The 26,749-nt window shown below is 37.1% G+C and overlaps 1 protein-coding gene and 2 long non-coding RNA genes across 5 annotated transcripts in view; 2 read left to right on the top strand and 1 right to left on the bottom strand.

Annotated features, from left to right (window-relative positions):
• The window catches only part of SEC23B (SEC23 homolog B, COPII component), a 51,252-nt gene extending 32,161 nt beyond the window's left edge, over positions 1-19,091 (top strand). For all 3 annotated transcript variants that reach the window (XM_034411736.3, XM_034411737.2, XM_087891273.1), the window contains 17 exons: positions 1,481-1,567; positions 1,730-1,966; positions 2,074-2,159; positions 2,433-2,577; positions 4,503-4,661; positions 5,389-5,504; positions 7,943-8,066; positions 8,391-8,471; positions 9,543-9,632; positions 10,417-10,523; positions 11,692-11,845; positions 13,941-14,018; positions 14,265-14,426; positions 14,699-14,785; positions 16,582-16,737; positions 18,237-18,302; positions 18,702-19,091. In XM_034411736.3, the coding sequence (XP_034267627.1) occupies positions 1,481-1,567; positions 1,730-1,966; positions 2,074-2,159; positions 2,433-2,577; positions 4,503-4,661; positions 5,389-5,504; positions 7,943-8,066; positions 8,391-8,471; positions 9,543-9,632; positions 10,417-10,523; positions 11,692-11,845; positions 13,941-14,018; positions 14,265-14,426; positions 14,699-14,785; positions 16,582-16,737; positions 18,237-18,302; positions 18,702-18,791 (2,025 nt within the window). In that variant the 3' untranslated portion in view covers positions 18,792-19,091. The remainder of the gene's footprint in view (positions 1-1,480; positions 1,568-1,729; positions 1,967-2,073; positions 2,160-2,432; positions 2,578-4,502; positions 4,662-5,388; positions 5,505-7,942; positions 8,067-8,390; positions 8,472-9,542; positions 9,633-10,416; positions 10,524-11,691; positions 11,846-13,940; positions 14,019-14,264; positions 14,427-14,698; positions 14,786-16,581; positions 16,738-18,236; positions 18,303-18,701) is intronic.
• A 3,992-nt stretch (positions 19,092-23,083) lies between these two features.
• LOC117662347 (uncharacterized) lies at positions 23,084-25,718 on the top strand. Its single transcript, XR_015733573.1, has 2 exons — positions 23,084-23,621; positions 24,639-25,718. It is a non-coding gene; the product is annotated as an uncharacterized LOC117662347 (long non-coding RNA).
• LOC117662348 (uncharacterized) lies at positions 23,172-24,643 on the bottom strand. The gene is made up of 2 exons (XR_004590337.2): positions 23,633-24,643; positions 23,172-23,281 (listed from the first exon to the last, which is right to left on the bottom strand). It is a non-coding gene; the product is annotated as an uncharacterized LOC117662348 (long non-coding RNA).
• Positions 25,719-26,749: the final 1,031 nt, after the last annotated feature.

Raw genomic sequence — 26,749 nt, forward strand, 5'->3', positions numbered from 1 at the left:
AATACCTGTAATTATGGTTTCTCAATTACCACATCATATTAAGCCATAGCACTTGCTTGGGTTCATGCTTATTTTTTTATTTTCACATTGCGTGTATTATAAACACAGCCATTATAGTTTGTAAAAGATAGCTTGATGTGATGTATGACTTTAATAAGATGTACTTGTTAAATAAATCATAACATGAGATATGAAAATAGATGATTTCTGATTTTGATTTGCCATTGATTTGCACACCATTCTTATCCAAACATCACAACAAATCTTAAATGATTTTTCTTACCCATGGCTTTGTATTGAATGCAAAAGTGATACCACTGGTCTACAAGGAGAAAGCCTCAGAAAGTAAAATAGCTAAATTTTACCAGAAATTGGGTCACTAATAAAGAAAAATTAATTGGCTCCAGTTTCCAAGATAACAGCTTAGGTCAAAATTGCATCAAAATAATTCAAAATTACAAGGGGCTGTGCAATTATGCTCCATAACTTTTCTGCAAAATGTGATATAGCAATGAAAATGGTGCCACATCAATCATTATAAATTTATCTTTTTATTGATACCAATAACATAACTTTCCATTCATTTATTGGTTTTCATGTAACATTTTCATGCCTTTTGCATGAAAAAAATGACAAGCTCTAACATCAGATTAAATGACAAGGTTCCATCTTTATTTGGTGTCTAAACTGCGCTTTTTGGCTTTTGTCTTGTGAACTGCAGTAGGATCAACCCTGGGAAGATTCCAGCAGTAATCGGCAAGCATGGACAGACTCCATTTCCGTTGGTATCTTTTCTCCATGCCTGCGATATTCTGGTGGAATCTCTCCCTATGTTCAACACACGTTGCACCACAGTTCAAAGGGAAATGGTCTAAATGCGAGTAGTGAATTTTCAGTGACATGTTTGCATCAAGTGCTTTATAGGACCTAAGCAAATTTTCCATGTGTTTTTCATACTCATCTGCCTTGCTGTTCTCAAAGTGAAGATAAATTTATACACTTCCTTTTGGTACCATTTTCATTGTTCTACCATACTTTGTTGAGAAGTTACGAGGCATCATGATCATTAGATGCCTCCCTTCCTTGTAGGCAAATATACTCACCTGTGTATAAATCTTTATTGTGAAATATCTTGAAAACTTTAGCCAACTGGCACCTTTATCACCTATTTTCGAATTTATCTAATCAAAATATGTAAAATTAGCACATTTTATCTCGGAGGTCGATAATTTCCCCAAATTTGTAGACCAGTGTACTCAGATAATAGTTAAATTGGTGAGCAGGCCTGGGATATGATTTTGGAAAAAATTGTAAATCATGCCTACATTTGTTTACAACCAAAATGTTAAGAAGCCAGAAACCATTATAAAATGGAATTAAGATTCATATGTTTAATTGAAAGAAAAAAATCCTGACATTGCATTTTATTAAGAATGGGTATTTTTCAGCACATGCTCTAATTCTTGGTGTATTTTTTCAGTTTCCTCCAGCATATGCCGGCATATCTGAAGTGAATCAGCCAGCAGAACTTATGCCCCAGTTTTCTACAATAGAATATATAGTCCAGGTAGTCCTTTTTGTTATCTCTCAAATTCCATAACTATATTCAACATTTCTACAACAGGTTATAAGAATAAAGTGTTTTTACCATGGCTTATAGTAAGGGAAATTAGAGTCTTTCACTGTATGTACATTTGTGTGATATGTATTCCTTTTTTCCCCAATCAAGCGTGGCCCTCAGACACCCCTGGTCTTTCTTTATGTGGTAGACACATGTTTGGAAGAGGAGGACTTACAAGCTTTGAAAGAATCTTTGCAAATGTCTTTAAGTCTGCTCCCTCCTGATGCTCTTGTGGGCTTGATTACCTTCGGTCGAATGGTTCAAGTTCATGAATTGAGCTGTGAAGGAATCTCCAAAAGTTACGTTTTTAGAGGAACTAAAGATCTATCAGCGAAACAAATACAGGTATATTTTGCATTGTCTTCTGTGAAAAGTTGTAAGGATTTCCTAGTTCTTATTTCATGTTTTTTATAAGTTTTTCTGATTTTATAATGGATGTTTTTCATTGTCAGGATATGTTGGGTCTTTCAAGGCCTGCTGTCCCTACTCAGCAAGGGAGACCACCTCAATCCCAAGAATCACCTCACCTTTCTAACAGGTATGTAGCTCTGCAGAACAAAGAATATTTCAGGCCTATTTTTACTATTTGAAATAGCTGCCTTTCTTTTTAGATTTAAGATCAAAGGCTATGCCATCTATGTAAGAGAAAATATAAAGCTGGTAATAGGTGAATAAAACTACAGAGGTTTGATTGATACATTTTGAATCTATGATTAAACATTTTCCAAATAAACAAGTACCCAGTGCATAATTCACAATATTATATATCTTTCTGTCTCTCCTTTTTTCTCTCTTGATAAAAAAAACCTAGATTTTTGCAGCCTGTTCACAAAATTGACATGAACATGACAGATCTTCTAGGAGAACTACAAAGAGATCCTTGGCCAGTTACTCAAGGAAAGAGACCCTTGCGATCCACTGGAGTAGCTTTGTCAGTTGCTGTTGGACTACTAGAGGTATCTCTTTCTTTCTTTCTTTCTTTCTTTCTTTCTTTCTTTCTTTCTTTCTTTCTTTCTTTCTTTCTTTCTTTCTTCATTCATTCATTTATTACAATCTTAAATACCTTTAGAAGTAATCTAAACTCTACTAGTATTGTCTGGTACTTGAAAGCCATATATTTTCCAATATACATGTTTTTGGATGTGGCACAAATGAGTCTGACGATTTCCCTTTTCCCTGGAAATTCCAACTAGCTAATTCTGAGGCTGTGAGGAGTGTTTAATTCCACTTATTTTCACCTCAGCCCAGCAATTTGTTTATTTCCTTCAAGAGTTTTGCTGTCGTTTTAACAGAACAGTGCCTTTTTCCAGCTATGAAAAGGAAGGGTTGAAATTCTTCTGTGCTTTTTGGGGTCCTACCTCTGTGTGAATGGGTATTCAGAATCAGACACTGACTGACAATGTAAGCTATCTTGGGTAGTTACCACATAACAGATATAAATTTATATTAAATATCATCCAATGTCTTGTAACCTTTGTTTAAAAATTCAGTTGTGCTGAATGTTGAAAAGTGTTGATGATTGACCATAAGCAGTTTTTTTTCTTGTTCTTAAAGTCATGCTTCTTATATGTAGACATAGGTCATCGGATTTCCATGTTTATGCCATCAACACATTTCTAAAAAATTGTGAAGACTATTTTTATGGGGAGGACAAATCCATAGGTGTTTTTTTTAGATCTTTTCATATATCATATTTTGATTAGGGAGACTAGGCATAAAGTTTGATTTTGTTTCTCTATGGAATCCAAGCAATCAAAAAATATGGGCACAATTAGAAAGTTCAGTATCATGATAATGGGCTTTTTTCTTTTCTAATCATAGTTCTATAGTATTGGTAATTTTTTGATGGCTAGTAGGCAGAACTGGGATGTTAGTATGATTCTGATGAATTCACATGTATTCAAATGAAGAAATGCATTTTTGGATAAAACCAGTTTGAAAATAACAGATATACTTTATATAGGGAATTTATGGACTAATAGGGGTATTAATACTTTAGATCAGCTTGTTACAAATCAATTTTTTAAACCATTTGAAATACTGAAAGAAGACGGCTAAAATTTACTTATCTTTTTTAAAAGTATATTTTCCCTTTGGTTTATGTATATTTTCTTTTTTGCATAATTTCTGTCTTATCTTTCTGTATAGTATAATAAGTATAATACTAAATGTATATACCACCTGACTGCAATAATTCTCAATATTTTCAAATTGCTTAAAACATTTTTAAAAATGTCACTTTACAACCCTGTAATCCCTTAATTCAGAATAGAGTCAGGGTGACTGGACAGAGCTGAGTAATTAGTGGCCAGATGGCCTTCCTGACACCATGCAAAATTCACAGCAGATATTTTTTATTTGTGCCCTGGGAGAATTGAACTCTTTGTGCCACTACCTATAATTGAACTCTTAAATTTCTGAGTGGGAGGCAAGCATCTTCATCACTAGGCCACCACGCTGCTCTCAATTGCTTAAAACATTAAAGACAAGAAAAGCAACAAAAATGAAGAATAAAGATGGCAAGAATGAAAAAATGAGATGGGAACAAAAGAAAACAACCCACATAATCTAATGGGGACTACTGTCACCCTTGTCCAAAAGCCTGGATGAATAGCGAGGTCTTCAGAATCCTTTAAAACACTAGTAGGGTTAGAGCTATTCGAATCTTGGGGGAACATTCCAGCCACTGCAACAGAGAAGGGTGCACTTCTGGAGTCCTGATAGATGATTGGCCAGGCAGATACTCTAGGAAATCAGTCTTTAAAAGAATGCAACCTATGATTGACCTAATTCGCAGATATAGTCAACTATATTCTTGACAACTAATTTAGTAATTTATGTAATTCGTTGTTTTTTATTCTGTTTTTCTCCCACTTCCAAGGGATCATTTCCAAATACTGGGGCTAGAATAATGTTGTTTACTGGAGGGCCACCAACTCAAGGGCCAGGCATGGTGGTAGGAGATGAGCTGAAAACTCCGATTCGGTCGTGGCATGATATAGAGAAAGACAATGCACGATTCATGAAGAAAGCTATGAAAGTAAGAATTAGTGTCTAGTTTGAATTCTATCAGATAAACATTATCTTTCATACTTTCTGCTGAACTTACCTTTTACTGCCAAATAATTTCAGAAACTTTGCATTCTTGATTGCTTTTTCACTTTGTCTTTAGCTGCCTTGTTTGTTCAATATTTCTACAATTACAAATTTTTATATTCTGAGTGCCATTATTTAATCCAGTTTATCTTTAATATTAATTTCTAGTTGACTTTCTTTGTTTTGGATCTTTGCCTACATCTGTCCAACTTTGTTTATTAAGAATCCATTCCTTTATTTCCTTGATCTTTTGAACCCCTTTCATGCTACTATTTCCTGATTTAAGTTTTTTGGACATACACTGTTCTCACTTTGAATTTTAACATAAACCTCTGTTCAGACACGTTATGTAACACTGCATTTCTTGTATTTAAATGAGCCTTTGTGGTTTCTCAGTTGTATCAGCTCTCTTCTTCAAGATATTTTTGTTATAGGAAAAACGGTTTGGAAAGCTCTCAGTAGCCAATTATTGTTAATGTTTATTGAACAATTGTACCTCCCTTCCACAGAGTGCATAGCTTTGTATATAGAACATGCAGGCCCTTACCATTTTAGATCAAAAGTCAGCAACATTATTGAATTATGTGCCTTTAGATCATGCTAAACAACTATGAATAATCTTTTCTCATAACTGTCATTTAAAATAAGTTAAAACTGTTATATTTCCACAGCATTATGAGGCATTGTCTAATCGTGCTGCTACTAATGGACACTGCATTGATATTTATGCATGTGCTCTTGATCAGACTGGTCTTCTGGAGATAAAGTGTTGTACAAATATAACTGGGTATGTTCTTAATCCTGAGTAAAAATGTTGTTTGTTACAAAGAAGAGATACATTTCTTGATTAGCACAGATCTTCTAAACTGTTTCTATCACCCTGAGGAGAAAATGTTTAGTAAAAGTCGTGTGTGTGTGTGTTCATGTATGTGTACATTGAGAAGAAATGGTGATTTGAAATCACTGCATTTATCTTTTAGGTAATTTAGAAGCCATATGCATATTTGGATAGTCATGTTATAACGGTAATTGGGCCTCGAATTTCTGTCACTATATGATGTGATCATAAAGTACAATGTCTCATGACTACATTGCTTAGCAACAGTAATCCTGGCATTCCTCATTGCCATTGTTAACGACTAAATTCCGCTGGTCGTTAATGACCCACCCCAATCAAAGCCATTCTGGGCTTGGTCCCTCCTGGGCCGAAGGCTCAGTTCTTCCACAGTAAGGGACTGCCTCTCCTTCAACTTCTCCCAATTACCTATTCCCCTTCCACATCTGCCCTTTTGGCCACCCTGCCTTGTGGTGTAGAATGCAGCCTTAGTGTGACTCTGTGGCTGCTTACCAACTGCAGCTCAGGGCTTCTTGGTGCACTGCAGCTCTGGGGCTGCAAAAAGCCCCTGAGGCACAGCGCAGCATGAAGCTGCAGCCATTCCTTGAAGCTTCAGCTGGCTCAGCCCAGCCCAGCAGTACAGTGCAGTACTCCAGTTGCCCTAGCCCAGTCCAGCCTCCCTGCACTCTGAGGCCTCTGACAACCTGAATTCTACCACCCCAGCTGACCTTCGCTATCTACTTGCTCCTGCTGCTGACAAGTCATGTCTGCAAGGTAGCTGCTGGTCATGTAAGGCATCTTCTTGAAGCCTTGCAAGGAAATTGCCATGTGCGACTTTAAGAAGTGTTATGCAGCTGCATTTATTTATTTATTTAGATAATTTATATGACCATCCACTCACTCTCAGTTACTCTGCTAAGAACCAGGCCAGGCATGCTCGGTCAGCAGAGGGAGCAAGATAGCTTAAGGCAGCAGAGGCCACAGAGTGCAGGGGGCCAAAGGGCATAGATATGGAGGGAGATAGGCAGGTGGAGGGAGTTGAAGTGCCCCTGTGGTCATAAGTGTAGGTGGCTGCCAAATGACTGAATTTTGATTACGTGACTGTGGGGGCACTGCAACAGCCATAAATTCAGGGAACAGTCACAAGTCATTTTGTTCAATGTCACTGTAACTTCCAACAGTTGCTGAACAAATGGTTATAAGTCAGGTATCTGCATTTATTATGCAAGAGCATCATATTGTAAGATAACTGATGCAATCCATTAATGCTTACTTGTGAATAGATCTTATTCAATTCAACATGAATTGCTCCAAACATGCCTATTGGAAATTGAATTTTTAAAAAGCCTATGTGGACAGACTTGAGTTTCACTGGAAGCAAAAAAAGAACTAAAGACTTACTTTCCTGAGAAACTTTTATATTAGATTTAAACTCCCATAAGAAGGCATTATTCGTGGTTTTCTTTTATTTTCTTTAATGTTTCTAGGAAAATGAAGGGGATGGGAGGAAATGGTTATAAAAAAGTAAAAGTGTTCCTAATTCTTAACATTGGTTTGTCTGTCCTTAATTAATAGGAGGAGAGAAGACGAAACTGTTCTAGAATCTTTGCAACATATGGTCTTTCTCTCCTGCTCTACTTCAGTCATCAAGATAGACATATTGTATTTCAGTTAATAATGCTGCATTACAGATCATCTAATGACTACTCTTTCAGCAACTGTTGAAACTTGGGATGGCACTAAATGAGTGGAAGTTATAATCAGTCCTCAAAGTTATGGTTGCTGCAATGTCCCTGCAATCACACAATTACAATCTGAGATCTCAACAATCTGCTTGAGTTTACCATGATTGCAATTTGCGACCTTCCTGTCAGTGTTATCAAATAGACCATACAGGAATCAATGCCAGATAAGCTAATTCTAGTTTATTGTAAAGCTACATTAACAGAATCTTGCAAAAGTGAAAGAACAATTTTCCTGCCTTTACAGCCTTAGGGAAGGTCCCTCCTGAGTCTTTTCCTCCACTCACTATGGAGCTGTGGGCTATGGTTCCTAGGCAGGATTTCTTCACCTCGTCTCCCAAGGTCATGTTCATATACTATTACATTTCCCTTCTGAGGTATTGTTAGTTTAACAAGCTAAAATTGGTTTGGTTCTCACAAAATTCTAGACATAAACCGTGCTTTACAAACTGATGGCTAGATTCACCTAATGCAATAAGAAAAACCAAGGAAACAGTGTTATGGTCTATACTTCATGAATGCGGCTTAACGCATTGTAAGCCGCCCTGAGTCTCTGGAGAAGGGCGGCATATAAATCAAATTAAAAAACAAAACAAAACAAAAAAAACCCCAATTATTCTCAATATTTCACTGACTTTTTTTCCTCAGTGGTTATATGGTGATGGGAGATTCTTTTAATACTTCTCTCTTCAAGCAAACTTTCCAGAGATTGTTTAGCAAAAATGTCAGTGGAGAATTCCGAATGGCTTTTGGAGCAACTCTAGAAGTGAAAGTAAGTATCACAGGTACTGCTGATTAATTGAATATTTTCCTAACCAAAAGAATTGGTAATTTACATTGCTTACTGTAGCTTTTGATTTCAGAGAGATTTTCCATCCTTTACTTACTCTCTCATGATGGAAAAGGATAGTTTCTGTGCAGCAGTAGGAAGCTAACAATATTGTTGAATTATCCCAATATTTTATAATCTCTACGTTATTTGAAACTCACAGTTCTAAATGAAGGAAGGAAAGGTTTGTCATGCTGAGGTATCATCAAGAGATCAGTTAGGCAGTTATTATTGCTTGAAATTTAATTTGGAACTTTTTTATTATAGACTTGTAGAGAACTGAAGATAGCTGGAGCTATTGGACCATGTGTATCCTTAAATGCCAAAGGGCCAAGTGTTTCTGAAAATGTAAGTTTTCTTGGTGATGGGTAGTTCTTGACTTATAATAGGTCAGGGGTGTCAAACTCTTATTTCATTGAGGGCTGCATCAGGGTTGTGTTTGACCTCAGGGGCCAGGGGGCATTGCCAGGGTGGGCATGGCCAGCTCGATCTCACTTGTGTTGGGGGTGCCTGTGGTGGCCCCAGCGCTCCTCCAGTGAAAATGGGCTCCTAAGCTCCATTAGCATAAACAGGTCTTTCTTATTTGTAGTTTAATGTACAGATTGTCCTCAATTTATGACCACAATTAAGCCCAAAATTTCCATTGGTAAGAAAGACAGTTATTAAGTGAGTTTTGCTCCATTTTACTATCTTTCTTTCCACAGTTAAATGAATCATTGCAGTTGTTAAGTTAGTAACATGGTTGTTAAGTGAATCTGGCTTCCCCATTGACTTTGCTGGTCAGAAGGTCACAAAATATGATCACATGACCCTGGGACACTGCAAGCGTCATATATATATGAGTCAGTTGCCAGGCATCTGAATTTTCACCATGGAGATGCTGCAATAGTCATATGTGTGAAAAATTGTCATAAATCGCTTTTTTTCAGTGGTGTTATAACTTGGAATGGTGCCTAAACGAACTGTTGTAAATTGACTACCTGTACTTAGTTTTCTTTTTATAGGTTTACATTTATTAAACACTTATATCCTGTGGGTTTTTTTCTTTTTTTCTTTCCACTGCCTTTGTCCATTTTAAATGTGAATTTTAATGTATTACAAAATAAAGAGTGCAGTTTTCAATTCCAGATTCCTTCTATGGGGATTGGTGATTGACTCACATTACATATTTCTAACTGATACTTTAAAATATTTAGAGAATTGTACCTCTGAATGTGCAGTTTATATATGGGAATTATGAAGGATATAAATTGGTAATTTGTGCTGTAAAGTCTAAATAATATGTAGAAGCTATAGTGTGTGTGTATCTATGTTTGTCTGTGTATATCTACCTACCTACCTACCTACCTGTGGCATGACATGACATGACATATGACTTAAGATTTTAGAATAAAACCTGAATTTTGAATTGTCTCACAGGAGCTTGGAATAGGTGGCACATACCAATGGAAAATTTGTGGACTTGACCCCTCCATGACTCTTGCCATTTATTTTGAAGTAGTAAATCAGGTGAGCCTAGATTTTAAAAAAATCTTTGTAATGTTGTATACAGTGCAGACTCCATTGATGAGGAGGCCAAGGAGACAGCATGCGCAGAAAAATGCTGTTATTCCCTCAGCCTTACTACTGAAATTTTGATGCCATTAAGGATCAGATGTTTAGATAAGTCAGAGAAGTCTTTTGTATGAAACATATAAAATATTTTTAAAAGAATCTGGGTATGGACCAAGAAGAGGTATTACTGAGCTAAAATACAAGTAGGAAATACTAGCATTATCTGTTTGAAGAACTAGGTTCTAAATCCTCTACTTGAGATTAATGAAGATTTTATTAGAATTAAGAGCAGCTAATGCTGGGAAGGAAAAGCTGCAGTAAGATCAATTTGTCATCTTAAAGAAGACTCAAACCTATCTAAAAAAGCATGCTCACATTCTTGTTCTCCTATCCCCTCCCCGCTCTAAGAATAATTTAAAATTCTGGATGGTCTTTTCAGGAACTCAGATCTTATTCAATGACAACTCTAGGCCCATTTACTAAGAGTAAAAAGAAAACTGCTTTATGTTATTTGAACCTTATTTGAAGGCAAAAATTGTTTATTGCACTTCCAGTCTAGTTCTAATAACTCTTGGAACTATATCTTAGTATTCATATTCTCTGCTCCTCCAAGAAGCCAGTGTGTTAGTTGTAAATGAGTATATTATACTCTTGTACTTCATTTTTCTCCTATATGATGTCAACCTGTCTTTAAAATGTAAGGTGTATTTTAGACAACTTTTATCTCATTAACTTTCAGCACAGCACTCCAATACCTCAGGGTGGAAGAGGAGCTATCCAGTTTGTTACGCATTATCAGCATTCCAGTACACAGAGGCGCATTCGTGTGACTACTGTTGCTAGAAAGTGAGAATAATTTATGATAATTAGGTTTGGTTCTGTTGGCTGCATTTCTTTGTTGCGTCAATTGTATTGTTTGAGCCACATTAATAGCATACTTAGCATTGTGACTGGGGGATGAGCTGCTGATTGTCCCACAGATAATAGATCTCACCTGGTTTCTCTTATTATCAAGCTAGCCTTTGTGGTAACCTTCTGTAGCAGTGATGGCTAACCTTTTTGCTGTCGCATGCCAAAAGCAGGGGGGAACGGGGGGGGTCGCGCTTGTGTGTGCCCACACCCATAATTCAGTGCCCCTCTCACCCTGCGCATGTGCGTGCGACCCCCCCACTGCCCCCCGCTTTTGGCACACGACAGCAAAAAGGTTATCGGTGGGCCCGGTAGGCCCATTTTTTGCCCTTCCCAGGCTCCAGAGGCTTTCTTGGAGCCTAGGGAGGGTGAAAATGGCCTTCCCCACCCCCATTGAGGCCCTCTGGAGGCCAGAAATAGCCCGTTTCCTGACTTCCGGTGAGCCCGGGAGGCCTGAAAATTAACTGAGCTAGGGCAACGCTCACGTGCCCACAGATATGGCTCTGTGTGCCACCTTGTAAATATTAAAAAAATGAAGGAAGAAAAATACAGCAATCCTATGGGGAATCAGAACCCTTACATTTGAGGTGAAGGTCAACCGTGTTCCCCCCCCCTTCATGATTTTGACTAATCTGTCCTTTATGGGAGATAAAATATTTATATATATATTAATTGTTCTTAATATTTGTAGTTTATGTTCTTAATTCTGGCTGTGCACCGCCCTGAGTCCTTAGGGAGAAGGGCGGTATATAAATTGAGAAATAAATAAATAAATAAATAAATAAAAAGAAATATGCCTATCAAGTGATGGTTGCTGATAGTCAGCTAACCAGAGATTTGGATTTGGATGATATGCTCAACCATGGTTTAAAATAAACTAATCAAAACCAATCTGTGATTAGAAATTGTAATTAAGGGACACTGCCCTGGTGTATTGTATAAACCCGAAATAAAATAGCTTATGAAACTGAGATGGACCATCAGTTCATTTTTGTGGCTGATATAAAAATGTTTTAGAACAAACATAAGCTTCTGTAAATTATTGGTAGAATGTTCTTTATGGCATTTAATAATCTAAATTTTACTAATTCTTGCCATAAATTAGTTGGGCAGATGCACAGAGTCAGTTGCAGCACATTGAAGCTGCATTTGACCAAGAAGCAGCTGCTGTCCTGATGGCTCGATTGGGTGTCTACAGAGCTGAATCAGAGGAAGGGCCTGATGTCTTGCGATGGCTGGATAGGCAACTAATTAGACTTGTGAGTATGATCAATTGTAAGCTTATGAATTTTAGAATCAAAAAGAAGATTGCTTGATCAGACATACTCCCCTCACCACCCTGCATTCCAAAAGCTTTGATCCTTGTCTTGAAAATTCCAAGTGTAAATGCTGATTAGTATTTTTTCAATTTGCTTTTCAGAAAATAATTGGTTCAATATATATAAATTCATTTTGTGACAATTAGCTAGTTCAGAAAGGAATAAGCTTGGACACTATTCATTTTATGTGGCCACATTGTACTACTGACATGGACTAGACAACCCATGCCCCGTTAGGTCATTGTTTCAGATATATTTTCTTATCTAAACAGGGAAACAGAATGGCCAAAGGCGGGTGGTGGGAGCATTAGGAGCAGGAGCAACTTCCTATTTCCTGCTGGCTTCCCTTTTGAGTATTGTGGGAATTTGGGAATGAGCCTTCAGAATCTTTCCTTCTTAGCAGGCAAGCAAATGGCTGCTGCTGGATGAGGGAGGGAGCAAGGGATGCAAGATGGGCTGGGAAACTGTCACAACTTTCTCAAATTTCATTCCCTTGGGAGTCATGGGTCTCTGATTTTGGACATGTTTTGTAAGTTAGATCATTTGAGGTACCTTGGTTGAAAATTGTTGCCATATTATGTACTGTTTTGTCCAATTAAAGGTCATGACAATGAAAGTTTAATAGTATATGGATATTCAACTTGACTATCAATGGCTAAAATTCAAAATATTAATTAAAACTAAAACTAAAAATTAAAAACTTGGTGAAAAAGATTTTGGCTGTTCTTCTAAAAGCACAGGGAATGGGAGCCAGATGCTGCTCTTAAGAAAGTACCTTTGTTAGCCTAGAAATGATCCTGGAGGGGCCCTTTGTCCTTTTGCCTAAGAAAGATAACTCTGAAAACAAGGTCATCTTCAGAATGGCCTCTCATATATATATCTTGGTGTCCAGTTTGGTCTAGTGCATCGGCATCACAGGCCGGATCATGACGTATTGCGATGTTTTTTGCCTTTGCAGAGCTGGGGTGGGAGCAGCCTGTGCATGACGTATCCAGCCCGCCAGTTTGACAGGCCTGGTCTAGTGGTTAAGGCACTAGGATAGAAAGCAAGCGTAGAAGCAGACCAGGAGGAAGGAGTATTTGTTTGTAAAAATAATAAATAAATAAGTACATAAATAAGTAAGATAATGAGATACTCAGATAATTAAACTGATTATAAGCATCATGCAAGACCAGTAACAAGCTCTAAGTAGGAGCCTAGCTGTAGCAACTGAAATTTCTGGGCACTTTCACAAAACCATGTTGCAGTAATCAGATCAAGATGTAATCAAAGCCTGAATTAAAAGTTGTCAAATCTGACTGGCTTAAGAATAGTTACAGCTTGGATGCTAAACATAATTGCCCAAATATGATACTTGCCATAGCAGTTACCTAGGAAGCCAGTGGCACTTGAGCATTATGTAATACTACAATCTTCAAATTAAGTGGGTTTTTTTTTATCAACAGCACATCTGTCTTAGTGTTCAGGGATGCTGATTGCTTCCATAAAATTAGATGGCAAGGAATTATGGAATTAAATGCTAACAGGCTACTAACCATGCCCTCACTACAAAGATCTCTCCCAGAGTTCATGGAGTTGTTGAGCTACACAGGGGCAAGATGACGCAAAATTATAAATCAGTGTATTGTTAAATCCTGAGCCTGTTTTAAGCCAAAATATGATTGTTCAAAGCTGGCCACTAAATTTAATCCCAATTAATTACATATAAATTTACCAGATACCATCAAATGCTTGACAAAGTCTACATTAGGCTTTTGCAGTCTTATCATGTTGTTTATGATATTGTGCATTTGATGTCCTTAAAAGCAATTTGCTCTTAATAATTTTGAAACAATATCCTTTTATAAAATATAATTTTGGTTATTAGGCATATTAGAAACAAAGGAGATAGTGACAAATTTTATTGCTTTGATATTATGAACAATATTTTTGAAAAAAAATATTGCAGGTGATGTCTTTATTTTCCTTCCTTGTTCCTTTGTAAGATTTATATTATCTTCAAAGGATTATTGAGATCTGCATATTTCTCCAACAGTGTCAGAAGTTTGGACAATACAACAAAGATGATCCAAATTCATTTAGGCTGTCTGATTCATTCTCCTTGTACCCCCAGGTAAGATCTATGTCAAAAATTTTAAAAGAAATAAAACAATTTAATAAAAGAAAAGAAGTAGCTGTTTGCCTCCAAGTCATTTCTATGGTTATCAGAAGACTGTATTAAATAGTAAAATGTTTTATGTTGGTACATGCCTTTTTTGTATTTGTATCTCAAAATAATTCAGACGGGCAAAGAGACAGGAAATGATTAAAGTAGATATTATACTCAATGTGACTTCTGTTTTTTTTCTGTTCCATTTAGTTCATGTTCCATTTGCGACGATCTCCATTCCTTCAAGTATTCAATAACAGTCCAGATGAATCTTCCTATTACCGTCATCACTTTGCCAGGCAGGATTTGACCCAGTCTCTTATTATGATTCAGCCTATACTTTATTCTTATTCATTTTATGGACCACCTGAGGTGATTCTCCTTCTATGTTTGATGAAAGTTGACTGAAAATAGTAATAAAAAAAACTTGATAAAATTGATGTATGTTCAAAATGCAGCATTTTTAAATATGAACAAATAAATGAACAAATCTTTCAAATTTACAGTCTTCAAAGAAGAAAAAAATAGAAATATTAGGGGCGCATCTTTTCAAATTCTGCAATTAAAAATGAAGTTTGGTTAAAATTGTGTTATATTTACCTTCTTATTTGTAAAATTACGCTTTCCCTTTTTGTGTCTTTTAGCCTGTACTATTGGATAGCAGTAGCATTCTTGCTGATAGGATTCTGCTGATGGATACTTTTTTCCAGATTGTTATCTATCTTGGTGAGGTAAATAAGCAATTCTTTGGTTAGAATTTTTGGTTCTTTGATTTGGTTTTTAGACCAGCTATTTTATATTTTAGACCAGCTGAAGTCCCTAGGTGATGCACAAAACAGAAAATATATCAGAAACTAAACTATATAAAATTATAAAATCTTGTGCTAAAATAAAATTAAATAATTTTGTTGGCAAAAATTAAAATTTGTAAAATAAACAATTAAGTTTTGTAGATTGTCAGAGTTTCTAAAGCCTCCTTAAAAGTCAGTGCACTAGTGAGTTTTTTCCATAGAAGCTTTGCAATTATGGCAAAAACTCATTCCTGAGTGTCAGCCAGCCTCTGACTACCATTAGAAATGAGCCTTTCCAGATGACCATAATCAGGGAAAGGAGTCTTGCACAGCAAGGCAGTCTCTCTCATATCTCAGGTCCACTGCGTTTTTTTTAAACCTCTTGTCTGAACTGAGAGTATACAAGCCATATGCTTACTAAAAGAACAACACAAACTATGATCTTAAGGCAAAGAATCTGCTGTCATATTCACACTGACAAAGTCTTATGGCTTTTTATGTATGTGTAAATCACTAATCAGCAATTTATCCCGTGATCTAAATTAATGTTTCCATTTACAGTGTCTTTATGGAATCAAAAGAAGAAACTAGTGCAGTAAATATCAAGCCTCAGTCAATCATGAGTGTGCATTTTAGAAAGAGAAGGATACCTGGTCTGGGCTGCAAAAAATCTGGAAACCACCAGAGAGCAGAAATGTATTATATCCTGTTTCCTCTTGTACTCAAACAAATATTAATTGAATATTTGTAGCACTTTAATGGATATTAATTTAATATTCATTAAAGAGCTCCTAACAGGTACATTATGGGTGTCCACATAGATCTGAAGCACCAAGATTCATACATGGAATGATTTGCATATCCTTATCGAATAACTTTTTTTTTACTGTGACTAAACCATCATTTTTACCATGATTTGGCAAAAACATGTAATAGTGAAATGGTTCATGATGACACTTAAGTTAAATTATTTATTAACAGTAGTTGTATTTCCATATCATGCTAATTCAACTATTATGTTGAATATGATGTGAGGTTCTGTGATCTCATCTCTCACTAGAAATGTGCAAATTTAATTAATTCCAAGGAGTTCCAGAAAGTTCCTTTTTCTGTCAGAACCAAGTATTTCCTAGGACACTTCAGTACTCTCTGAAAATAAATACTCTGAATCAGAAGTGACCTGATGTGATACTGTGTGAGAGTTCTGGCCCCAAACAGGTTTATTTTGTCCAGAATGACATATTGAATTGTTTTTTCAAAGGATTTACTTCTGAAATGGCAAATTCTTAAAGGAAGCAGAACAAGTTAAAGATTTCCCCCCATCTGAGTGGTTAAAGTGATTTAATTAGCCTTGCTGTGGAGATGAGAGGATTGTATCAAATACTGATGGCAACCAAAAGTAGATTGGGATCATAACAAGCTCCTTTTCCTTCCAAAGGCCTTTTTTTGCTTTCATTTGGTGCATAAGACAAAGCATAATTGGCTTAGAACCAAACTAGCACAAAGTGTTGGTGATTAAATAAAAGTGACAATTACATAATTATTTTTTTAATATTCTCAGGCAAGATATTTTCACCAAACAGTTGCTTGGCATTATGTGTTTGGTTTCATTGATTTTTTTCTAAAATGTGAAATAAATCATATAAGGATTTTGCACATGATGTGAATTAGGCAGTAAAAAGACAAATATTTATGAAAGTTCCTTAATTAATTCCTTCCACATTATTTTCCACAAGACTATTGCCCAGTGGCGTAAGGCTGGTTATCAAGATATTCCAGAATATGAAAACTTCAAGCATTTACTGCAGGCTCCACTGGATGATGCTGAAGAAATTTTACAAACAAGATTCCCAATGCCACGCTATGTTAACACAGAACATGGAAGCAGCCAGGTAAGGAAAACTTAAAAAATTCTAAGTGCATTAAAAAAGGTGTGCCATAGCTATATTTATAGTTAATGTTGGTTTTAATATATTAGTAATATATCATACCAATGTTTTCACACTATCAGTCTTGAACTTTTGGAGAGATTTCACTTCATCCAGCACAAGTTGACTCTGAAGATAATGTCAGGTGAGAATCAGGGTGGCATAGTGGTTAAGGTGATGAATTGCCACCAGGGACAGCTAGATTCTAAACTATCCTCAACTAAAGAAACTCATAGGATAATTTTGGGCCAGTCATTATCTTAGCCCAGTTTATTTTGCAAGATTATTAAGATAGCTCAACCACTGCTAATGCTTCATCAATCTTTCCCTGAGAGAAGAGGGATTTTTTTCTTCCTAGTATTATTGAGCTGCTTCAGGACTTTGGCCTGTCTTGTCTTTGGCAATGTCCTACTTGACAAGGACCAGAAGGAATTAAAATGTTCTTGGGCTACGGTTACAAGCCTAGAAATGCATGTCCACTGTCCAGCAGTCTCTTAGCCTTGGTTAAACATCTGTTCATATTGAAAAATCCATATTTTTGCAAGATGTGTTAATATTAGGCCTTATACTGGCTTAGCTGAAAATCCAGTTTTCCAGAAATGAATGTATTATTCAGGAACTGGCTTACTGGGCAAAAGGCTCAAAGAATAACGTAACTAATTTCTTTATTGCAATCAAAAGCAATATAGTTATATACACAGTGTATCTGTCTATTGTAGTACATAATGGTCAAGTGTAATACATTGGTCTCCAGAGTTTAAATCCTAGGCTTTTTCCTACCACTTTTCTGAATAAATCAAAACCTGGCTACTTTTTTGGTTCTGAGAGGCAATTGTTTGCTGGCAGAATTCAGGTAGTCCTCACATTATGATCGCAATTGGGACTGGGAATTCCATTGCTAACCATTGCAATTGTAAAGCATGTTTCACATGATTTCAATGCTTAGTCATAGCAGTCTTAATTGCTTTCATAACCTCAGGCCTGTAGGTCATTAAATGAGGGTCTTGTGACTAAGAAGTAGGAAAAAGTGGGAATCTCATGCAAGTAGATCTGCAGATGAAAGCTATGGTGGGCAAGTGCCATGAGGGAGTGCCATGAACAGGCACTACAGTGTGCAGGGATGCCTTAGGGGTGAGTAGATAGGTCAAAAAGCAGCAGGAGCTATTATAACTTTGTGGGTTTGCTGAACGAATGGTCACAAGCTCAGGACGACTTGGAGTGTTATCTAACCTGGAACTACTGATAATGGTTTCTGTCTGATTATAACAGAAACTGTTCTTTAAGCATTCATTATTTCAGAATATGATTCGCTTCTTGTTTTCTTTCTTCTACTTTCTTTCCTTTCCAAATAATCCTACTTAATTTATTCTGAGCTGTATTAAAAGGAAACATGCAAGTAATGGCAAATTTATGTGACAATCTTAATTATATTGCATCTACACTGCTTATTTTGGCTTTGACAGGCACGGTTTCTCCTATCTAAAGTGAATCCTTCTCAGACGCATAATAATCTGTACACATGGGGACAAGTAAGTAATGATGTGTTTGGTTCTATTTCTATTGTGCATGTACTCACAATTTATGACATGCATTATGTAAGGAGCAGGAGTTTGTCAGTTGATTTTTACCATTTATGGGGGTTGGGCTTGGTTAACTGGAAAATTCCCTTGAGCCTCCAGTGTTTGAAAGATAGATAATAAATTATATAGTTTATGGGCCAAAACTGCATAAACTAGACTTGGAGCATTCATTCATTCATCGCTCACTCACTCACTCATTCAAGTCAGTTTTAAAACTTGGAAATAAAAAAAAGTACAATAGGAGTCAACATGATTATACATCATGCAAATTATGCTGTACTTTTCCAATTTTCCCACATTTTTTCCCACACTCAGATTTTGTTTCTAAACTATAATTTCTTGTTTCAGGAATCTGGTGCTCCAATACTAACAGATGATGTTAGTCTACAAGTATTCATGGATCATCTAAAAAAGCTGGCTGTATCAAGCGCATCCTAATTTTGATACTAAAGTCTCAAAAAACAATAATCTTATTGAATCATGCTGCTGATAGATTACAGTCTACCAAGAAACTAATAACATTCCTTTCTTTTTTTAAAATCAAGAGTTTTAATTAACCCATATAAAAAGGGGAAATTTACATTTTAGATTTAACTTATTGATATACTTGTCTTTATTCTACAAACTCTTCATTTTCATGTTCTTATACCAAGATTAAAATCTGCATTTATATTGTCCTGCATAGTTCATTTTTCTGCCCTTACAACTAAGCAAAATAAAATTTGAGAATAGTGTTAATTCTTAGTGTATTATGTTCTCTACCACTTATTGGGGGCAGGGTGGAAGGTTTACCATTCCTAATTTTCTGGCTTGGATAGATGCAATGAATTAGCATTGTCAGACTATGAACAGTTCTTTATTACAAAAATATCCATGTACTATAAAATGCAAAATAATCTAACAGCAGTCACACAAGATTCTGTTTTGTAATAAAATATTCTTAATAGATATACTACATTCTTCAACTAGGAGAAAAAGAGAAAAATGCAAAAAAGTTACACAACTGACAAGATTTAGTTAGTGAATACAATCATTCTATATATAGATAGTCCTTGATTTACAACAGGTCATTTAGTGATCGTTCGAAGTTAGAACAGCAGTGACTTATGACCATTTTTCACATTTATGACCGTTGCAGCATCTCCATGGTCAGGTTATTTAAATTTGGAAGTTTGACAACTGGCTTAGATTTATAACAGTTGCAGTGTCCTGGGGTCATGTGATCCTCTTTTGTGACCTTCTGACAAGCAAAGTCAATGGAGAAGCCAAATTCACTTAACAACCATGTTACTAACTTAATAACTGCAATGATTTACTTAAGAAATGTGGCAAAACTCACTTATCAAATACTCACTTAGCAACATAAATTTTGGGCTCAATTGTCGTAAATCAAGGACTACCTGTATTGGGTGCTGATTGGTTATAACATCTCCCTAGCTTCTGTTAGATAATTCAATCTTTTTCTACTCCATTTTGATTATGTTAGTTTAGAATTATCAGTGGCCAAAAAAATGGAAAAGATCAATATCCCAATACTAAAGAAAGGTGATAAGAAAGACTGCTCCAGCAACTGAACCATAGCCTTGATACCACCGTGAGTAAATTTCTCTTGAAGATAATCCAGCAATGTTTGAATCCAACTGCCAACAGAGAACTGCCTGATGTATAAGCAGGATTTCAGAAAGGAAGAGGAACGTGGATCATATTGCCAGTCTACGCTGGATGATGGAAAAAGCAAAGGAATACCAAAAACACCTCTACATGACATGTGCTTCATTGACTACCTAAAATTCTTTGACTGTGTTAACTATGACAAGCTCTGGAACTGCCTCAAAGAACTGGGAATGCCACCTACCACATCCAGCTCATTCACTCATTGTACTCTGATCAGGCAGCCACTGTAAGAAGGCGTATAGCACTTGGAACAACTGCAAGGTCTGGCATGAATAACATCTGAACAAGTAAAAACATCAGCCTCACAACAAATACAGATTAGTTAATGCAATAACTTTTCCAATTGCTACTTATGGCTGTGAAACTTGGACTCTGAAAAAGGGTAGATAAGAGAAGGGTGGATGCCTTTGAACTATGAGGCAACTATTGTGTATCTTAACTGCAAAAATAATGAAGTCCTAGACTCACCAAAAATATCACTTGAAGCCAAAATTGCCAAACAGAGGCTGTCATACTTTGGTTGTCATGAGAGCTGACTTGAAAAGTCAATCATACTAGGAGTGATCAGTGGAAAAATGAGAAGGCCACCCTAATACCCACTGGCTGGACACTGTAAAAGATGATACTGGGACGACCATGGCAGATCTGAAGGAGGCAGTTAAGAGACAGGAGCATGGAGAGTGTTGATCCATTGAGTGACCGAGAGTCAGACACAACTGAATGGCTGAACGACGATGATGATCTTAAATGTTAATTTTACCTTTTTTATATTTACATAACCTTTAAACTAGTGTATATACTTTGAAAATAGTTGGGTACTTTAATTATTATTACCATTTATCATGGTAAGCAGTAATGAGGGTTGCTTCTTTTCATCTTAATGTGTGACCCTGGCTGTTACAATTTAATATTTTCTTTGAACATGCTGTTAAGCTTTATGCCAACAAATACAGCATTGTGTGATATATCTCTTCATAGCAGCTAATGTCTCTTACCTTCAGTGGCAATGGCTAAACAAAGTATGGACAAAAGAAAATTCTAAGGAGATGAAGATATTTGGAACACTTCTTTATATAACAAAGGAGTGGGTCCTTCGGGAGAAGGGCGGTATACAAATAAATAAATAAATACATACTAGATAGAGAAGCATTTTCTTGAGAGGCTGATTTACCATATTTTTCAGAGTATAAGACGCAGCTTAGTTTTTGGGGAGGAAAATAGGGGAAAAAAATCTGCCTACAGGTATTTATGTGGCTAGCGTTCTTAGTCTGAGCTTCAGCACATTAGTTTGCTGGTTTTGAGCCCGCGCGCATGCTTTTTATCCCCTGCTTGGCAATAAAAAAACAGCTTCTAAAGCACAGCTGAGAGGGAACAGCAATGAGAAAAACAGGCAAAGCACGGAGATCGCTTCACTCGCTAGCGCCTTGTTAAGGCTGAAAAAAAGCTAAAGCACAGCTGAGTCGGAGGCAGCAGGCAAAGCGTAGAAGATCGCTTCATTCGCTAGCGCCTTGTTAGGGCTGAAAAAAAGCTTTGTAAAAGCTACATTCTGAGTATAAGACGCACCCAAATTCTCAGCCTCTTTGGGGGGGGGGGAAGTGTGTCTTATACTCTGAAAAATACGGTATTTACTTCAGCTGTTACCTGGCAAAGAGCAAGAACATTTGTTTTTTGATCAATATCAAACTTTTAAGTTTTTGGCCTTGTAATGGCTTCCAAATATTTCTCCATGGCTCATTATATCATCTGATACCTGGAATATTGCAATGTGCTTTACACAGACTGCCCTTAAGGATGATTTTGGAAGGTACAGTTGGTCAAGAATCCAGTGGAGCAAGAAATGAATTGAGCTCTGGTGGCACAGTGGTTAGAATGAAGTATTGCACGCAAACTCTGCCCACAGTCAGGAGTTTTGATCCTGACTGGCTCAAGGTTGACTCAGCCTCCCATCCTTACGAGGTTCCTAAAATGAGGACCCAGATTGTTCAGGGCAATATGCTTTCATTGTAAATGATCTAGAGACTGCTGTAAAGCACTGTGGGGTAGTATATACGTCTAGGTCTGTGATGGCGAATCTATGGCACGCGTGCCAGAAGTGGCACAGAGAACCATCTCTCTGGGCATGCTAGCTGTCGCCCATTGCTCTTCCGTTTTTGTTTTTTTTTAATTTGATTTATATGCCGCCCTTCTCCGGAGACTCAGGGCGGCTTACAATGCATTAAGCAATAGCCTTCATACTTTTGTACATTTATACAAAGTCAGCTTATTGCCCCCACAAACCGGGTCCTCAATTTAACTACCTTAGAAAGGATGGAAGGCTGAGTTAACCTTGAGCCTGGTGAGATTCAAACTTACAGTAATTGCAGACAGCTGGTGTTAATCACAATGCTATCAATCTGCTGAGCCACCAGGCCCCTGGTTTCTGGCACGCATGCACACACGAAGACCAGCTGGTCTTCGCGCACTTGGGAGCGTCGGAAACTGGAAGAGCAGCTCCCTGGCATGCATGCGTACGCCAGGAAGCTGAGCTTCCGGCCAGCTGGTCTTCACGCACGCAAGTGCACCAGAAATCAGAAAATCAGGTGACTGGCATGCATGTGCCCGCCGGAAACCAGAAGCTCAGCTTCCCGGTGCATACATGTGCGCCGGGGAAACTGCTCTTCCGGTTTCTGGCGTTCCCACGTGCATGCGTGCACGCTCCCACTTTGGCACTGTGCCGAAAAGATTCACCAACACTGGTCTAAAGTGTTGAAAAGGTTCACCAACACTGGTCTAAGTGCTATTGCTATTGCATTGTAAGCTTTCCAGAGTCACTTTGGATAGCAAAATAGGTAGCATATAGATTTAATATTTTTTTAAAAAAAATTGCATGGTTTGGCATGCCCATGTGAGAACACCATTCCACAACTTGTACTGGTTGGCAATGACCTGGATGCAATTTAAGGTACTGCTAATCAAATACAGGTAGTTCTGGATTGATAGCCAAAGATATCAAAGTGGTGGATAGCTTCTGCCTTTTACAATCAACTATCAATAGTTAAGAACAATACAGGTTGGTTCCAGAATTAGCTGTCCTAGGCATAGTTATTTAGATTAACTAAAGGTTCAAAAACTTTGGAGTACTTGTAAACTTAAAACTTGTAAACATAAAACTTGTATTTTTATTGTGTGCTCTGCATTGGTATATGGTCTTCTTGATGTATGGAAAAATCTGCAAACTTCTCCAGCAGGTTGTATGAAAAGCACGATGGGATTGTCTGCAAAAAGGTTAACAAAATGAGAACATTGATACTGCTGAACACAAAAGAGATTTGGAGATTTTCATTCAAATCAATTATGGCCAAAAACTAAGGGCGTTTTTTAGCCATTGTTTATACCAGTTTCTCAATCTTGGCAACAGCTGGCCAGGGAATTCTGGGAGTTGAAGTCCACACGTTTTTAAATTTGCCAATCTTGAGAAACAGTTAAAACACTGACATTCAAGCTACGCAGTTCTGGTTGGCAGCCGTGCTGGCTGGGAATTTTGGAGTTGAAATCCAGACATCTTAAAGTTGCCAAGATTGAGAACCTCTGGTTTACCGGAGCATCTTCAGAAAGGTCAGTTCTACCTGGGAAATTGAGCCGCGGGGAGCGGGGGAAGAGAAAGCTACCGAAAGCTTCAAGACAGGATATGACATCCGAGGTGGCGGAGAAAGCAAACCACGAGGTTGGGAAGCAGCGGAAGCGGGGAGCAAGTTCTCTGCCTCGCTCGGTGTTGCCTTAGGGCGTCTTTCTTGTGGCCGCTAAAAGGGCCGTTGGACGCAGAGATGACGAGTGGCGACCTTAAGACGCCGCGGGCCGTCCTGTGGTCGCGTCGGTTCTCTCTGCTGTACGCGATGGGAGTGTGGACGATTATTGGGTATTTCGTGTCCCGGTCAGTGCGTTTCAGGGAGATACCACGGGAGGAAAAGGAGAAAGGCGGGCAGTCGCCGCCGCCGCCGCCGCCGCCGCCGCCCGGTATATCCCGAACGCCGTATATAGATCTTTGGCCCTGGGGAGGCAGTTTTTCGCCTCTTGAGTGTTTTCTAGGGTTAAGGGATCTTAAGTTTGCGGTTGCAGTTTACAGTTTTGGTGTTGACAGATTTAAAATGGACCACTAGGGTAAATTAGTAAACCCGAGTGTCCCAATGAATCTTATGTTTACATTTAACATGCTAAGCACAATAAGTGTAAGTAACCCCAAGTATATATAAGGCAGTTTTTGTATTTTAAGAGTACCAAACTTGAGTAAAGGGTGGTAAGGGAATTAATATATTTTTATATTTAAAATTTCTCTACAAACTTATTTTTTCCTGGAAAAAATGTTTAATAAATAAAATATAATTTAGAATTATAGTTTATATCTCATTGGCTCAAAATATACTAATATGCAAACTTGCACACTGTAATTTTAGGTTAAGCATGTTCAAGAAATACATATATTGAATAATTGATTTTTGTACATTTTATTGTGTAATTTTTGTATTAAAACAATGCAGATGAAGTTAATAAGACTTTGAAACTTAATTTGTTTTTTAAAAATAGAACTCACTCGTATAGTCTGACCTCCTAGAATTCTTATCTTTATCCATTTAGATCACAACGAATATTCCAGAAGTGTTTGACAGGAGCAGAAAATCAAGACTGAAACTGGATTCAAATTAACAGCAAAAAACTACTACATCTAATTTTGTGCCATATTCTTCTCATTTGCATAATAGAATGCTGACACTTTATTATAATATTGGGAAAGAAAAGTAAATTACATTGAAAAAAAGCAAAGTATCAGTGTCTAACTTTTATTAAAGAGTTGCATGAGATCTGATTTTGAAATAACAGTAATTGGAAAGTATTATGAAACTGTAACCCTGCTTCATCTTCATGCATTTGAATATATGGAATATAATTTTATATTTTTTCTTTTGTTTATAATTTATTTTAATACCTTTTCCTGAAATTCTGCTAGCATGTGTTTGAAATCCTAAAGAAGAGTAAATGTGATTGATTCCTTATTTCCTCTTTCAGAAACCATACATATTTTTCCCATAGAGCTTGGTGTTTATGATAGCTATCTTTGTTTTCAAGGATAGAGAATTTCTGTAGCACTTAGCTCTGATGTTGGAGTTGGAAAAAGGTGTTAGATAGTTTCTGAATATGGTAGAAGTAACTTTTGACCTTGCAGGTTTCAAATCCTCCCGGTTGACAGATACAGTTCAGGCTAGCTATACTATGCATTGCTGGTTTCATGACAAGGAATGCATTCAACTTTTTTGAACCAGTGTTTATAAAGGCATATGCGGTATTTTGGACTTTTTTAAAAAACTAAAGTGGCATATTCCTTACCATACAAGGAGTTTCAAGAAGGCTTGTTCTCTTCAACCCTACCTATATCATTTTTCAACATACTTGAAATGGAACAGTTTATAAATGGTTTTTCTCTGTGTCTGAATAAGACAAGGTATAGTTCAACAATGTTATCTATGAAGTGTAAATAAGATACTCTTTAATATTTTTCCCAAAGTCTCATTAACTGGTTTAAGCTCTGAAGTTTGCCTAATCATGATAGATTTATGAACTGTATTGCTCCTTTGTGCCTTTGAGCATTTGCTTGATTATTTGATGGAAGCTGGCATTTTTAGAATTTACATCAACCTCAAAATAAAGGTATTCAATGTATTTTGGACTTCAAATAACTTTTTGTTTTAAACAATGATACAAGAAAAATGGAAATGTGAAACTGATTTTTCAGTGTTATATAATTATTAACAAATGATCTTACTATAAAGCTACGTATTACAACATTGAAAAAGGACAAAAATTTTGGGAACCTGTAGATGACATATATTACTTGTAATTCTTCATCAACAGTTCTGTGGAAAAAATACTAGTTCAGTGGCAGACAGATGGTACAAAGTAAAGCATTATAAGGCAAGCCTAAACCATATGTGCTCCCCGAACTGCATCTCCAATACCCAATTGCTTATAAGCTATCTTTACTGAACTTTCTCTGTGGAGTCTAGTGACCTCGAAGCAGTTTTTTTATATTGTATTAACTACAGTTTACAGTTTTTAAAAATTACCAGTTTGGGGGGGAAAAAAGAAAAGGAAAACCAGAGATTGAATCTTGTTTTTCCTAAAATCATAGTTTTACAAATTTGATAAATAACAACTGCGACTTCCGGTTTCCTGTTTGTCGCTGCCAGACATTCCTTTGGGATCGTCAGCTTCCATCGCCTGTCAGAGCCGCCTTCACAACGGAATGGCGGCTCGAAAAAACTCCGTTTCCATGAGGAAACGGAGATAGAGCCGGCAGGGGTGGGTAGAACTCTCTGCGGAGTCCCAAAAGTTTTTCCTTTACTTTTGGGACGGAGCAGATGAGATGCCCCGTATCCCCAGCCGCTGCTCCGGGCTTTGGGAGACCTCTGCTGATGCAGAGCCAGGCGTCAAAAGCAAGCCTGCAAATTTAACAGACTACCCAAAGAAAATGTGAGCTGGACCTGTAATACTGAACTGCAAGTATTTTACTGATTTTTTAAAAATTACTTAAGAGAGAGGAGGAAAAAAAGCCTTTTAAAATGGCATCGGCTGGAGGAGAGGCTGAAAGGGAAAGTCCTTCCGTTTTCTATTACTACAATGTAGCGGAATAAATACCACTGGCTACATTTGTAGACAAAACTTCGCTCCTGTGTCTTTTTCTCTTTTTTTTC

The sequence above is a fragment of the Pantherophis guttatus genome, chromosome 3 (genome assembly GCF_059756535.1).
Source record: "Pantherophis guttatus breed Tessera chromosome 3, ASM5975653v1, whole genome shotgun sequence".
Classification (NCBI taxonomy): Eukaryota; Metazoa; Chordata; class Lepidosauria; order Squamata; family Colubridae; genus Pantherophis; species Pantherophis guttatus.